General features: G+C 31.7%; 4 protein-coding genes and 1 long non-coding RNA gene across 9 annotated transcripts in view; 2 read left to right on the forward strand and 3 right to left on the reverse strand.

The window, feature by feature from the left end:
- The first annotated feature begins 17 nt into the window (after window positions 1–17).
- Window positions 18–1,909, forward strand: RpS27A (ribosomal protein S27A). Its single transcript, XM_012364706.2, has 4 exons — window positions 18–154; window positions 951–1,064; window positions 1,423–1,640; window positions 1,736–1,909. Exons 2-4 carry the CDS (start codon window positions 962–964, stop codon window positions 1,883–1,885), a joined length of 471 nt encoding a protein of 156 aa, XP_012220129.1. The 5' UTR covers window positions 18–154; window positions 951–961; the 3' UTR covers window positions 1,886–1,909.
- Window positions 1,910–2,101: 192 nt separating this feature from the next.
- On the reverse strand, window positions 2,102–7,170 carry GramD1B (GRAM domain containing 1B). 2 transcript variants are annotated; one of them, XM_067356296.1, is made up of 13 exons: window positions 6,625–7,168; window positions 6,221–6,512; window positions 5,938–6,136; window positions 5,487–5,767; window positions 5,104–5,256; window positions 4,850–5,003; window positions 4,326–4,484; window positions 3,929–4,050; window positions 3,662–3,854; window positions 3,304–3,525; window positions 3,062–3,215; window positions 2,863–2,983; window positions 2,102–2,537 (listed from the first exon to the last, which is right to left on the reverse strand). In XM_067356296.1, coding segments are annotated over exons 1-13 (2,184 nt in total). In that variant the 5' UTR covers window positions 6,627–7,168; the 3' UTR covers window positions 2,102–2,405. The 2 variants fall into 2 exon arrangements, with proteins under 2 accessions (XP_067212397.1, XP_012220127.2); XM_012364704.2 differs by lacking the exon at window positions 4,326–4,484 and having other exon boundaries at window positions 6,625–7,170.
- A 568-nt stretch (window positions 7,171–7,738) lies between these two features.
- LOC105670939 (18S rRNA aminocarboxypropyltransferase-like) lies at window positions 7,739–8,889 on the reverse strand. Of its 3 annotated transcripts, none has more exons than XM_067356315.1 (4): window positions 8,661–8,889; window positions 8,439–8,605; window positions 7,967–8,370; window positions 7,739–7,899 (listed from the first exon to the last, which is right to left on the reverse strand). In XM_067356315.1, exons 1-4 carry the CDS (start codon window positions 8,773–8,775, stop codon window positions 7,890–7,892), a joined length of 696 nt encoding a protein of 231 aa, XP_067212416.1. In that variant the 5' UTR covers window positions 8,776–8,889; the 3' UTR covers window positions 7,739–7,889. The 3 variants fall into 3 exon arrangements, with proteins under 3 accessions (XP_067212416.1, XP_012220128.2, XP_067212417.1); XM_012364705.2 differs by having other exon boundaries at window positions 7,983–8,370; window positions 8,661–8,887; XM_067356316.1 differs by having other exon boundaries at window positions 7,983–8,370; window positions 8,665–8,824.
- A 140-nt stretch (window positions 8,890–9,029) lies between these two features.
- RabGGTb (geranylgeranyl transferase type-2 subunit beta) lies at window positions 9,030–11,391 on the forward strand. Its single transcript, XM_012364671.2, has 6 exons — window positions 9,030–9,371; window positions 9,507–9,611; window positions 9,859–10,215; window positions 10,523–10,667; window positions 10,738–10,913; window positions 11,102–11,391. The coding sequence occupies exons 1-6, from the start codon at window positions 9,369–9,371 to the stop codon at window positions 11,312–11,314; spliced, it is 999 nt and encodes a 332-aa protein (XP_012220094.1). The 5' UTR covers window positions 9,030–9,368; the 3' UTR covers window positions 11,315–11,391.
- The window catches only part of LOC105670930 (uncharacterized), a 39,234-nt gene continuing 35,952 nt past the window's right edge, over window positions 11,105–14,386 (reverse strand). Inside the window, exons 2-3 of one of the 2 annotated variants that reach the window (XR_010890526.1) lie at window positions 12,484–12,661; window positions 11,105–12,172 (exon numbers count right to left, since the gene is read on the reverse strand). This is a non-coding gene — a long non-coding RNA (uncharacterized lncRNA). Of the gene's footprint in view, window positions 12,173–12,483; window positions 14,353–14,386 lie in introns of those variants that run through there. The other variant, XR_010890525.1, reaches the window with a different exon arrangement.

Genomic DNA, 14,386 nt, shown 5'->3' on the forward strand with positions numbered 1-14,386 from the left:
GAAAATTGATGTGGATACATCTTTACATTTTGTAACCACCAGTCTTTAGATGGCGTTGGAATCACTATTTCCGGTATCACACAAAACAGAGTGGAACTTCAATATTGTTGGCATATTCTATGTTCTTTTCCGTATTTTCGCCGCGTTAGCGGAGGTAGGTCTTTTCCTAGTTTTCCACAAATTAAGTAAAAAAGTGATTCATTTTGCGTTTATTTCGATGATTCATTACGAAAGGCATTGAATTTTTCCGATTCGTAGTGTTGTAGCTTTGTGTATCCCCTTATATTTGTGAGGTGGTAAAAATTTGCGAACACATGGTCAAATGTAATAAACGTGGTTTGAACATAATTTTACGCTTTTTGTAATAAATATTTTTATATATACGTTATCTTTCGATGCATAAATTGTATTTTTTGCATATTGTTGTAATTTATTGCAGCACCAGAATTTGATTAAGATAATATTCGGATGAATATTTGAGGTTAACACTGCTTTTTTTAGTGATCGACATGTTGAATAGATTCCATCTCCTTTCGCTTTTAACCTTTATTGATATTGTAAATATAATGTCTTATAAAACGCTCATATATAAATTTTTCAGAAGAGATAAAACACTAAAAAAATTTTTGAGAAATAACTATATAAATAATTCCTAAAATAAAGGTTATAAAGATAAGAATTATAATACAAATATGTCATGTTTGTTTCTGAAGTATTATTCTCTCTCTTTCATTTTAGTATACTGCTTTTGAAACAGGAAATTATTTTGATTTACAGAATTATTTAATGAAATAATTATCTAATTATCTTAGATAAAGTTTTAATTAAAGAAAAGAAATTTTTCAACATACATTTGAAATGATGTTTGTGATTTTCTTGCTCAGATTTTCTTTGCAATAGATTTTGATGATAAAATTTAATGAACTAATCAAAGAAACATAATGTTACAGAATCATTAATCATGCAGATCTTTGTGAAAACTCTTACGGGGAAAACCATCACCCTCGAGGTTGAGGCGTCTGATACGATCGAAAATGTGAAGGCAAAAATTCAAGATAAAGAAGGTGAGAAAATATTGAATATGAACACCTACTTTAATCTACTTTTGAAAAGAGAGTATAAATTAAAGTAATAAATGAGATTTATCATTAGACACAATCATCACAAAAAAATAAGATTGCATAATTTATATGCATATTTAAAATATATTTTACGATAGCTTCATAATCTTATCATTTTTATTTTAAAAAAACATTAATTTCTCGAGTCTTCCTATTTTAACAAAAAAAAATGACTTAGCTGATTCAAGTGTTCATTGATAAAATCATGATGAAACCAGTCTACGTATAATAATATGTACATGTTTATTGGAGTTGATATGTTAATTACTTTGAAATTACAAAAGACGTTTCATTATTTCAGGAATTCCACCAGATCAGCAGCGATTGATCTTTGCTGGCAAACAATTAGAAGATGGTAGGACTTTGTCCGATTATAATATACAAAAGGAATCTACGTTACACTTAGTGTTGCGCTTGCGAGGAGGTGCCAAGAAGCGCAAGAAGAAGAATTATTCCACCCCAAAGAAGATCAAGCACAAGAAGAAGAAGGTCAAGCTTGCTGTGCTAAAATACTACAAGGTAACAGTTTAGCTATAATTCAACTATCTCGTCTATCATATTTTTTTATTGTTAAGATGCAAATATTTAAACTTGGCATGGGAAATATTTTACAGGTAGATGAAAACGGAAAAATCCACCGTTTGAGACGAGAATGCCCAATGGAACAATGTGGTGCTGGTGTATTCATGGCGGCAATGGAGGATCGTCATTATTGTGGCAAATGTGGATACACACTTGTATTCAATAAACCAGAAGAGAAATAAATTCTAAGAATATATTTCCATTTATACAGTTTTAAAATTTTACGCTCCATGTTATATTATCTTCTTTTATTTGATTAAACAACCTAATCAAAATATTCAGCCGTTCCTTCTTAAAGTATTTATACTATTTTCTGATCTTGTAAATTATGTTGTGAAGTTGCTACTGTGTCGAAAAAAATTCTTAGACGATTTCACACACACATGCACACAAAGGAATGTTCTAAAAATCATTTATTATTTTTGATATCATGTTATCTTTACAATGCCTGAATTATAAAGCAAGTTTACATTCAATATATGTACTATACAATGAATATTTGCTACATAACAGTCGCAGTAATTCGTAGAACTATACACATATATAGCGTACGGAGAACTATAGACAATCTTAAAATAAGAATAATAGAAAAAATACACATTTTAACAGCTTTTAGATGCGAAGATTTATCGGTAAACGCGAATCGACACATTATGCGTAAAATTTGTGTTATTCTTACAATTACTTAATATATGTAAATTTTTACATTTCCGACTTGCTTTGCCGGTCCGTATGTGCATTGAGACTCTTTAAGCTTGGTTTCAATACGGAGAACATTTTTTCCGTTGCAGTAGGATGAATACTCATTTGTAGTTCCGTTAAAGATTCTTCTGTCTTATAAAGTAAACATAATATTAACATTAAAGCTAAAAAAAACTTCTATATAGAATATATAAGATATAAAAAATAGCTAAATAAATTTTTGAACTTTGATATCCAGAACTGAGAAGAAACGTACAAGAATTAATCAATTTCAATTTATATTAAAAAACTTATCTTAAATTTTGTATAATTAGTAAACTAATACTACTTTGCATTTTATTTATATTTAATTAAATCGCATTTGATTTAATTTTATTATCTAGTTTTTTTTCTGTTATCTTCTTTTTATTATCTTATTTATTATCTTTCTAAAACTTTAATCTTATATTAATCTTACTTGTCTAAGTAATTGTGCAGCTGTGTGCAAAACTCTTTGCCATTTCCTCATCTCTACGTTGTGCAAACTTTCTTGCTGCTGTAAAAGGTTAATCCAATCTTCTTCAGTCTTTGGCGTATTTCTGGAAGCAAAAAGACATTATATAACGCGTGATATAAAAACAATATTTCTGCGTATAAAAGAAATCGATAACACATACTTGAGTACATGTAGGTCCATAATGGTATATGCAGCAGCTTCCTCTAATCCCCATAATTTATAATACAATAAGCCGTTAATTACCACTAAACACAACACAGCAACCAGTAACATTGAACTAAGAATTATATTGGTATCGCTTCTAGTACTAGCAGCTGTGTGAGAGAAAAGAAACGTCATTTGATTGAGTGAGTTAGTATAACATTCATAATATATCAGAAAAAAAACATTGCATTATATTACTGTGAATGTGCGGCAAGTTTGAAGGAGAAATTTGATGATTTGCAGATGTATGATCGGAAGCGTGAGTCTGAGTAGAGCCTACACCCGCTGCGCGCCTTCGTTTTCTCGTTTTCCTCTTTAATCCTCCACTTCCGCTACCTTCTTCGCACTCCACCGTTAGTGCTTTTGTTAAATTAGTGAAATAATCATCTAAGCCTGCCCAACAATTCTTTTCGATCACACCTATTTTTCGAGAACAAAATTCGTAAGTTTATTGCTCGACAATTTATATTATTATTACTGTTATATATTACAACGCAAAAGTGGATCGCAATACTTCTTTTTCCAAGCTGCGATTTTGTTTAATCTGGGAACTTACTTTTCATGAAACCCCACACACTCTTTTTATACTTAATCTGCGAGTAAACTAAAAGACTTGTCTCATTCTCGGAAATATTGTTCATACAATAATGAGTAAAGACGCTAAAGGAATCGGCGTAAGGTATACCGGCATTAATACTTTCTACATCAATGCAATAAAGATGGCCCGGTCTACTGCATGGTAACATCACCTGTAACATAATATATTGTATTTAAAAAAAAAACTTATGACAGAGATCAGTTGTCGCTAGAATTGTATTTTTACCTGTGTTTCCGTAACTTGACAAGTCCTTGGTCCAATAGCTTGTGTCAAAGACATCGTGTATGAAATGGTTCTCATCTTTTGATTAGTTTGATTGTTTTGCGTCCATGCCGATTGTACTAAATCTACATAAATAAAAACATCAGAAAAGAACGATAGAAATAAATTTATGCTATTCATATTATATAATTATGTATATACATGATATTAAATAATATATTAATACAAATGCAACTGTGAACCAAAAAGCTTACTCTTTCGAACCGTTTTAAACTTAATTTTTAAAGAATTAAAATATTTTAAAAAGCTATGTAACAATCTTCAGCAGGCGAATTTTTCAATTTCAAAATAGATATATTTTTGCATGTTAAATCTAATAATGGAAATATTATTTTGTTACCAGTAGTTTTGCGCGCAGTATGATAATCTAAGAAAAATTTCGAGTTTGTGAAGAGCAGGGTGAACAGTTGGTCGATGTGAATAGGTATTGTTGCTTTGTTAACTTGCCGACCTTCATGCAGAGAAGTACAGACCATGGTGCCCCGTATATTCATTTTCACTGGAACAAGCGTTATCATGACGTGCTGTAGCATAATTCCACCGGATGTGAATAGCATTTGTACATATTCAAGTAGAAAATGCAGGTTTGGATATAAACATCTTATCAAAGTATCATACATATATGAATATATATTTTTTTGTTTCTGTCAGCATTAGGATATTTAGTAGTAGCATTGGGATATTTAGTAATAGCTATTTAAATTAGTTGGAATCAGAAGAACTCTTTACAATATAAATTTAATATTACATTTTTAATAAAATAATGTTCTTGTGCATTAACCATTCTTGTGCATTAGCATTTTATAGTTTAAGAGAAATTTTTTATTAAGAATGAGCGATCAAGATTTGCCTAAATATACTTACAGCCATGTTTTTCTGCCTCGCTTTCTGTTGTATCACTCAAATCCGTTGGATCAAGAACAGATTCCGGTTTAGGTATTGGAACTTGCAGTTGAGGTTCAGCAATATGATCAGAGGGATCCGCAGGTACCGAATTTTCCATGGTGGCTGCTTCAGCCTTTAATTTTCATTAAATAAGAAATAAATTTAAAAAATTTATTTTATAAACTTCACATTGATAATTAAAAATGTTACACTTGTTATAATAAAAAACTTACCTCGGAAAAGGACTCTACGGAAAGACGAGTTGACAATTTGTCCTCGTCTGCTGCAGGTAACGGCGGCACGTAATCTTCGTCGTCGGATGTCAAGCCTAATTCGTCACCATAGCAAGCATGTACAAGTTGCCACATTTCAGCCATACTCATTGGCTAAAAATAGCAGAATTTTTTATTAAAGAAGACAAACTTCAAGAATACTGAATGTTTTTGTAGTATAATCCATTTAAATATTTCCACTTTTTGAAACTTAGATTTTAGTTCAGCAATGGATTAAACAATTTTTTGACAAACTTTTTCATTTGCAAATATATCTCAATAAATCAAATATTCTTTCAAAAGGACAATAGATAATCTGTTAGTTATATACAATGTATGCATACCTCGCCAATAAGAGCATTTTGCCAAACACGAAATAACATAACATATGTTTTATCTCTTGCACCAAACGATGTTAGGAAGAATTTATCAGTAACGGTGCATATCAGGATAGCATTCGGAATGACAAGAGCAGTTTTCTCTTTGGTAATAGATGTGACATCTTTCCAGCGTAAGGAGACCAATGTCTCCCACATGAATATATTAGCATAAAAACACACATAGTTTTGAGACACATAAAGTCTACCGTGTACCAATATTTCACGCTGCAGAGCACAAGAATAATCTAAAAACGTTAGAACAATTAAATCATGGAATGTTAAATATTCGGTTTATATTGTATGAATGTAACGAATATAAACCAAAGTTAGTTTAGCAAAAGTAATTCACAAAGAATAAAATATGGTATAATGCAGTCTTACATACCAAAAACAACACTTTCAAAACAATACTTACCTACTACCAATCTCTCATCATCGGGTACATCTTTAAATATTCGTTTAAAGTCCTCGGAACGAGACTTATAAGTTGGATAAAGTACATTATACCAGGAAGATTTCTTTTTACTGCGATCACCGCTACGTGTCTCTTTTTTATTCTCATGAGTGGAACTTTTATTAAGATCAGCTGAGTCAGACGATCTACTTATTACATCCTGCATTTATAGAAAAGTTATATAAATGTTTCACAAATCAAAATACATTATATAAGTTTTGCTGCCAGAACAATCAGTACATACTTGAGATAGTTGATCGTCAGACTTATTTGTGCGAAGTGATTCTTTGGCAGATGAATCTGAATTTAATCTGGAATATTCTCGTCTGGAATGAGCTCTTGGACTAGGACGTGGGGACAAGTTGGGACTGGACACAGGACTGTTACGATCACCACCAGTGGATGTTTCCTGAACATTTTCCACAGATGAAGTGTTCCCTAAATTTCCTGTAGAACTCTGATTTCCCAAACCAGAAGAATTGATACTACTGATTACCTCGTGACTAGAGATCAACAAATTCTCCACAGACTTGTTCCTTTTAATAATAGAAGAAAGGTATAAAGTGTTAAATCTATGTTCTACTTGTAGATATTAATTTGTTTGCACAATACTATTGAGATGAACGATTAAGTAGTGACAATACATACATGCTTAATACCAGATGTTTCTGAACCGTCGCCGTTTCAAAGTATACAAATCAGGCGGAGTTGAATTCCACGCTTTTGTGGCCAGAGTTGTCAAACATTGGAAGCTTCGAGAGAGTCTCGCCAAGGAGTCTAAATCGAAGAATAGCCGTTATGTCGTGGCACCAAGTTACAGGATACGTATTGTATAATATAGCGTATTGTAGCGTATAAGCGATGTGCGATCGTTAGTATGCATTTAGTTGGCGGACAGAGCGTTTATCCACACATTGGACACTTGCGCCTACCGCGATAAGATTGATACATTTCAGATAAAGAGTAGCCGCACGTCACCGTGTCACGTATTACTCGCATTATATCGCGGTAACTCGACAAAAGTCGCGACTTATTGCCATATTATGCTTTGTCATAGACTGTATTTTTTGCATTATTTACGACATCATAAAAAATTGCTCTTTCCTCAAAATAGTCAATTATACCACAACACACTATCAAACACGCAATCGCGTTCGAAAATGATGCGGTGCATCGATCATGGAACACAAAGTAGCCAACAACATAGATTCATGTCCCACTTGTTGTATGATCAATTTTGTCCAATGTGCTGATTGGCTGATAAGCAAAGAATTAAGAAAACTTGAAAAATTCTCTATCTGATAGCCAATTGAGGACCGCTATTTCCAATGTCGGCTAACGTCAACCGATGATTTCAAAACTTGTTGACAGAACTGCTAATATAAAAAATAAAATATTGTTATCAAAGAAAGAGATTAAAAATTTGTTTCTTTTTCGATAAATTTTATTTATATTGGCAATTTTGTCGACAAATTGGAACCGTCAGTTAAAGTTAATCGATTTTGAAAATAGTGGCCCTAAATATCCGACAAACTTGAAGAGAAAATGGATTTGTACATAATGCGCAGATGTATGCACAAAGAAATCGAACAATTACGATTTAATATAAATTTATATTAATCATATCAACACTATATTACAAAAAAGGTATAAATAAAAAACTTATCAATGACTTAATCGTAATATACCTTATAAATTCATAATAATTAAATAACAAAATTAATTGAAACTTCAATAAAATATTTTAAATATACAAAAGATGTTCATGTATATAAATGTTTTTAATACTTTATCAAATATCTAACAACATACTTTATATTTTTACATTGTCTAGTTCTTCAGTTACACTTGATACAGTGCTTTCACTTTTCTTTACCTCCTCTTCTTCAGATTCTGTATCACTGGGTGGGAAATCAGGTTGTGCTAAAAAAAAATAAAATATTAAAATAAGAATAAGTTATTAAAAAGTAACATGAAAATATGTTATTACACATAAGTATCTTTACCAAGCCTATCTAATTTCTCTTGCCAGGCTTTGTCTAGAAACTCCTTTTGTACTGCAATCACTTCTTCACTATTTGCGCAAAGAGCATACTTTTCTAACAGTTCGCTGTTCAACTCTAGGAATGAATGGCCCCATGAGAATTTTCCAAGATAGAACTCAGCCTCTTCTGGAAATCCCGTTATAATCAAAGTAGCTGCTATAGCTTCAACACAGCTCAATTCGCAAGGTTTCCCATAGTTTATGGGATTGGCAGCAACTAAAAACGGCAATAGCCGAGGATGGGGCGTTTTCATTTTGTTAAAAGGAGTGTCATCTAAACGTGCCCAACTGCAATCTACGACTGCACAGCCATACTCTTGCACAACTTCATGGTCTGTCGGACTTACGCACTGTAAGATATTTCACTGTTAAATACTTATAATGAAATTAACATTCTTTCTATTTTTTTATCAGCTACCTTAGTGCCAATCGGAGTTAGACATAAGCCTGGAAATCGTGCGCCTAATCGTAATGTTTTTATCAAACCGTGCCTTGCCAACTTTCTACCGGAGCATTTCTTGGGATCGCAGTGTTCCATATCCCACATAGCCACAGGGAATGGTATCGACCGTTCGTCCGTCGATTCTGTAAGTTGAATTAGAAAGATTACACAAATCTTACAAAATCTATTCTATCTAACCTGCCTCGTTGTCCATATTTGGTCCTTCATCTGTCTCGTATCGCTGCTCCTTATTAAAAACACGTCGTCTCTTCTCCAATAATTTACTTTTATTCTTCTTTCTGCGTCCCGACATTTTCGCTCAAGCTTAAAATAATATACCGAAAGTATTATTTTTCTAACATGCACCATACACTTAACATAACCTAACCCAACCTAACTTAGCTCTAACCTGTATTAAGTATAAAATGAAGTTGATGAGATACGATGTCCAATAGGAGAAATGTATTCTAGGAATTTTTACTAGTAGTAATTTTCCTTCTATAAAACAAGTGTTGCTATTGGATATTAGATGCCCGTCCATCTAGTGAAATATTATTTTGTCGCACTCATATCTATATCTTGATATATGTGTACGATTCATGCATTACTGCGTATTTTTGCGTGTCATTTATTACGTTTGTTATCTCTGTAATTATAGTTATAGTAGTATATAATATAATTGTACTTGTCATGAATTCTGAATTTCAGAATTGCTAAATTATATTCATGGAACATAGGAATTTGTTTGGTCATGTCAAACGAATTATTTTTAACCCAAGTTTTATCAAGTATTTTTGGGTTATCTATGAATTTATCAATTAAATCTAAAAGAAAATTTTAGATTTAAATAGTTAACTATATTAATATAATTTATACTTATTAAGTGTGTTAAACAACAATTGTAAAATGGTAAGTTAACCTTTTGTTATCAAAGAAAAAGTTGACACAGTCTGTACAGAATAGGATTTAAAAAAATTATTTTGTCGATATGTGATTATTAAAGGAATGATAAACTGTGTTTTATTTTATTTCCATTTTTTACAGGCAGTAGTGAAGAATGACATTGAACTACCGAGCAATATTCCAGAATTCGTAATGGAAAAACATGCAAACTATCTCATTTCATATGGGACCAACAAAGATGAATATGTAAGAATATATTTTAATATCTTTTGCTATTTCAATATATAGAAATCAATTATGTATAGTTGTAGATTTTTGTTGATTAATAATTATTTAGTTGATATCAATATAAAAGATGTATATGCAATGTGTACATATGTGCATATATGTATATATCTTGAATATAGATTTTAATATATAGATTTTAATGATTCCAATAATATATTTCTTTTTTCATAACATTTTTAAGACTAATATATATTCTTATTTTTAGAATTATTCTCAGACTGAACACATGAGGATGTCTGGCATGTACTGGGGTCTCACAGCTCTAGATTTAATGGGAAAATTAGAGCAAACCAATAAGGAAGAAGTATTAGAATTTATTGGACAGTGTCAAAATGATAGTGGTGGCATCGGTGCCAGCTTGCAACACGATCCACATTTACTGTATACACTGAGTGCTGTTCAAATACTGTGTATGTACGATGCGTTGGATGTAATTAATGTTGATAAAGTTGTAAATTATGTCAAAGAGAGGCAACAGGCTGATGGAAGTTTTATGGGTGATCAATGGGGTGAGGTCGACGTCAGATTTTCATTCTGCGCTGTCGCCACTTTATCACTTTTGGTAAATATCACGAGGAGTATCCTAAATAGTTTGTGGTCCATTGGAATATGCACGATGCGTTTTAAAAATGGGAACGTTTGATTTATCTAACAAAAATCAATTCTTGAGATAGAATGGATACCCTGAAAACACCACTTTTCTGAAAATCTTTAGGCGCTAGTGGATTTAAGGATGATACTTATCAGATCCATAGAATCATTAAATACATCAGAAAAAGTAAATTTTTTATTTTGGTTTACAAAAGGGGAAAGCATGTATTTAATGAAAATTGAAATAAATTGTTTATAATGGTAATAATGTATTTCAGAATCGGTTGGATGCGATAGATGTTGAGAAAGCTGTGCAGTTTGTATTGAGATCTATGAATTTTGATGGAGGATTTGGTTCGAAACCAGGATCCGAGAGTCATGCAGGTTTAATTTATTGCTGCGTAGGATTGCTTTCGATAACAGGTATGCAGAGTATATTATTGTACAAAGTGTCTCGGAACGATTGAATGTTATTTATCAAAATATTTTCCAGGGCATTTACATTTGATAGACGCTGATCGCTTGGGGTGGTGGTTATGCGAGAGACAGTTACCTTCTGGTGGTTTAAACGGTCGACCCGAAAAATTGCCAGATGTGTGCTATTCTTGGTGGGTGCTGTCGGCGCTAACAATTTTAGGCCGTCTACATTGGATAGATAAAAAAGGTTTGGTAAGTAAATATTTTCAAACATTCTTTAATTTTATTAGACTTCAAATTTGCAGTCAATTGATATTGCATATTAGGTTAAGCATTTTTCTCTTTTGTGATTATTCATTATTTCAATGTCTATGATAGCGAGTTAACGATTTAAAACAAGAAATCACAATCTAATAGAACTTTTTTTAATTTTGTTACAGGTAAAATATATTTTGACTTGTCAAGACATGGAAACCGGCGGTTTTAGCGATCGACCTGGAGATATGGTTGATCCTTTTCATACTTTATTTGGGCTCACCGCATTATCAATGTTAGACAAGGATTTCGCGCTGAAACCAATAAATCCTACCTATTGTATGCCAGAGTATATAATCGATCGCTTAGGTCTCAAGCCGTCGCGGCTCGATGTGTGATTACACACCTCTATGTTGTACATTGTCTCGTTTGCACTTTCAGTAAATATATGATTATAGGTTTTTTATAAACCGTATTTTTCGATTTTTACTTACAGAACAACTTCAAATATCCTTCCTGACTGCAGTGCTAAAACTAATTCTCCCAATTTTATATTTTATAATCTTTTAGTTATAAAAATGCACATATAAGATAATTAAAAAAATTAAAATTAATCTTTTTTTTAGGTAAAAGTAAAGATAAATATAATAAAATTGTTTTATTTTAAATAAAACTTTTTTTACATAGATTTCTTCTGTTCTGTGTACAAAAGTTCGCAAGTTTATTAAACATTTTATATTTAATGCAATATTTCAAATTTTATGTCAGTTAATTATTCATATAAACAATTCACATTTATACTAATAATTATTATACCGCTCATTATAATCGATCTATTACTGACAAAAATTGATATAAAAATATATGAAAAAAATGTATTTTAAGACTTGTGCTACTTTAAAGTTCACTTTACTTATTAGACAAAAATTTTGCAGAAATAATTTTATTTGGTACTTATTGAAAATTTAATCTTTGTATTTTAATATTTGAAATCGATATATTCTATCTTTCCTGAATTTTTATCGAAATATATTTTTCTAATACTGCATTTCGGTTTATCATAACGCACACTTTTTGAAATTTATAGATATTATCTAGTAGCTTTTATATTTATCTAATTCATAATCTAATCCACATACCTACATGTGTGCATTCAGCAGTGCCCTCAAGTAAGCGTTGATTCCGACCGGCGCTCAGAACTTATTAGACATCTAATTAGACGGATTCTTGGACTGCTTGTTGGAACTTATTCAACTCTGAAAATTTCATTAGATTAATTATATTTTATTGATAATTAATTTAAATTAAAAAAACGTCCTACAGCTTGCTTTTAAATTTTTGAGTAAAAGCAGTTGTTATTTAATCGCGGAATTACTTCGTTTTTATCCAGACATTAAAATCAAAATTTTTGTAAAAGTCGCATTCATACTAAAGATATAAAAATTTTGAACCGAATATTTGAACGTGCATAAAAATCGCGAGCACAATATCATAGTTTTTGTTATATTTTGAAACTCATAGAAGAAAAAGTGTTATCTACAATTCTTTTGCGGATGATTATACGTACATTACGAGCAACGAGAATTGCCATTTTGTCGGCGAGGCGCAAGGCGTAGCGACACGCCTTTCGCCAACAAACTTTAAGCGATGAAGGCGCTTCGCTCCGATTGGTTTATCTTCTTCCACCTCTTCTGAATCTTTAGATTGGCGCGGTCGCTGATCGAGATTAAGCTGGATCTTACTAACTAGAAAAAGATCGATCTCGCGTTTTCTCGATGAGCAATACAATTTTGCTAATAATACTAAAAAAACGATCAAAATACTCAGACTTGATGATTACGCTCGTGTAGTTGAGCGAAATAGAATCGGAACCGTGCAATTTTACAAATCAGATTTGGATACTGAAACCACATAATAATGATTGGAATAATCGATAAGCACGTTGATTCGCGAACAATAAAACTCGACGACAGGCATAAGTTTTTTCTTGCATAGTGAATTTAATATCGGAAATGAATCCTTACTCAGAGTGGAGTTTTTTTCGAATACAATATACTTATCTCTCGGCTCTCTACTTTTCAATAATAAAGATGTTATCGTTGTATCTGCATTGTTACGATGTTACAATGTCGGAATAACGATAATGTAAAGATAACGGCATTGTATGTAAAGATAAGAAATTATAAAATCTTGTGCAAATCTCCTTAAAATTCATATTCGTTATACATATAAATTGTTTAAAAAAAAAAAACGGGATAAATATTGCTTATTTGTATCTCGAAATATTTCTTCTTCCGTCCTTTTATTTCGCTTTTTACTCTTTTCTTTCAATAATGTATTCATATATTCATCAAATCCTTGTAATTTTATTTCATCGAGAAACCTTTTACTTTAAATCTCACTTTAATGTCTAGAATTAATGATAAATATTGGATTACAATGATATGTCAGATAAATGAAATAGCCAACGAACAGAGGGAGGTAAAGTTTAGTATCGATTGATAAATGAAATGTAATTAAGAAAAAAAACATTAAAGAGAAGAACAAATTTGTATTACTTCACTCAAAAAAATATTTCACTGATGTAGCTAGATTTCTAGATATCGCAACAAGAATGTATCGCTATTTTTCGTATCTGTGAAAACATTGTTTGTCACATATAGAATTTATAGCAATAATGTTCTAGCAATAGCTTCTGAAAAATTTAGGTACCATTGCTAAATGTTATTCATTGCATGATCTAACACGTGATTGATCTTATATAGATAGGCGCTTTAGAGAAACTTTCTTTTTAAAGTTCACAAACAATACAGATATATATTCTGTTTCTGTCATCTAAACTGATTAAGTAATTACATATGCAATATCACAACAGTTGCTAATCATTTATCTGTTTTAGTTAATTTTTTACACCTAGAAAATTTTAGCTATTATTGCAAGATCATTTTTTTGAGTGTTACTTATTTATTTTATTTAACTTCTTAGTAAGCAAAATGTTAACAATTATTAAATTTGATCGAACTTATTGTATCACTATTGCTAACATTTGGCTAATCGTGTTGTTTTTATTAATCTTGTCAAAGAAAAAAAATATATAAATTTCACAAAATTAAAATCACATAAAGAAAACTGATTCTAGATTAATTGCGGATTAATATGAAAGAAATTGTGGACACTCTTGGTCCGAAACATATTTAGATTTCGCCATTTGTGCGGTTACCAAACGTTTCGCCGTTCGAGGATTAGACACAACGAAATTATACTGGTTTCAATCCTCGGAACGAAAGCACGTCGCAGAATCGATCCGCGTTTCGCAACGCGCGGAAGACAAGAGTCTTCCTTCTTCGTCCTGCTCGTTGGTAATGCACCAGTGCCGTTGGACTGTGCACAGCGTCGATGGGCGTATGCGCGAAGGGTGATCGCGACGCGTACGATCGGATTGGCCGATACCCGGTTGCTCTCGTTCGCTC

This window comes from Linepithema humile, chromosome 5 (assembly GCF_040581485.1).
Source record: "Linepithema humile isolate Giens D197 chromosome 5, Lhum_UNIL_v1.0, whole genome shotgun sequence".
NCBI lineage: Eukaryota > Metazoa > Arthropoda > Insecta > Hymenoptera > Formicidae > Linepithema > Linepithema humile.

Excerpts from the sequence above, each read along its gene's own strand:
- RpS27A (XM_012364706.2), top strand. The coding sequence starts at position 962 with ATGCAGATCTTTGTGAAAACTCTTACGGGGAAAACCATCACCCTCGAG. Across the intron at positions 1,065-1,422 it reads AAAAATTCAAGATAAAGAAG|GAATTCCACCAGATCAGCAG; the intron begins GTGAGAAAATAT and ends TCATTATTTCAG. Across the intron at positions 1,641-1,735 it reads CTGTGCTAAAATACTACAAG|GTAGATGAAAACGGAAAAAT; the intron begins GTAACAGTTTAG and ends AATATTTTACAG.
- GramD1B (XM_067356296.1), bottom strand. Across the intron at positions 4,485-4,849 it reads CGAGGCAGAAAAACATGGCT|TGAAAATGAATATACGGGGC; the intron begins GTAAGTATATTT and ends CGCTTGTTCCAG. Across the intron at positions 2,538-2,862 it reads CTGCACAATTACTTAGACAA|ACAGAAGAATCTTTAACGGA; the intron begins GTAAGATTAATA and ends TTACTTTATAAG.
- LOC105670939 (XM_012364705.2), bottom strand. The coding sequence starts at position 8,775 with ATGTCGGGACGCAGAAAGAAGAATAAAAGTAAATTATTGGAGAAGAGA. Across the intron at positions 8,371-8,438 it reads TAACTCCGATTGGCACTAAG|TGCGTAAGTCCGACAGACCA; the intron begins GTAGCTGATAAA and ends AATATCTTACAG. Across the intron at positions 7,900-7,982 it reads AGAGAAATTAGATAGGCTTG|CACAACCTGATTTCCCACCC; the intron begins GTAAAGATACTT and ends ATTTTTTTTTAG.
- RabGGTb (XM_012364671.2), top strand. Across the intron at positions 10,668-10,737 it reads AGGATTGCTTTCGATAACAG|GGCATTTACATTTGATAGAC; the intron begins GTATGCAGAGTA and ends AATATTTTCCAG. Across the intron at positions 10,914-11,101 it reads GGATAGATAAAAAAGGTTTG|GTAAAATATATTTTGACTTG; the intron begins GTAAGTAAATAT and ends ATTTTGTTACAG.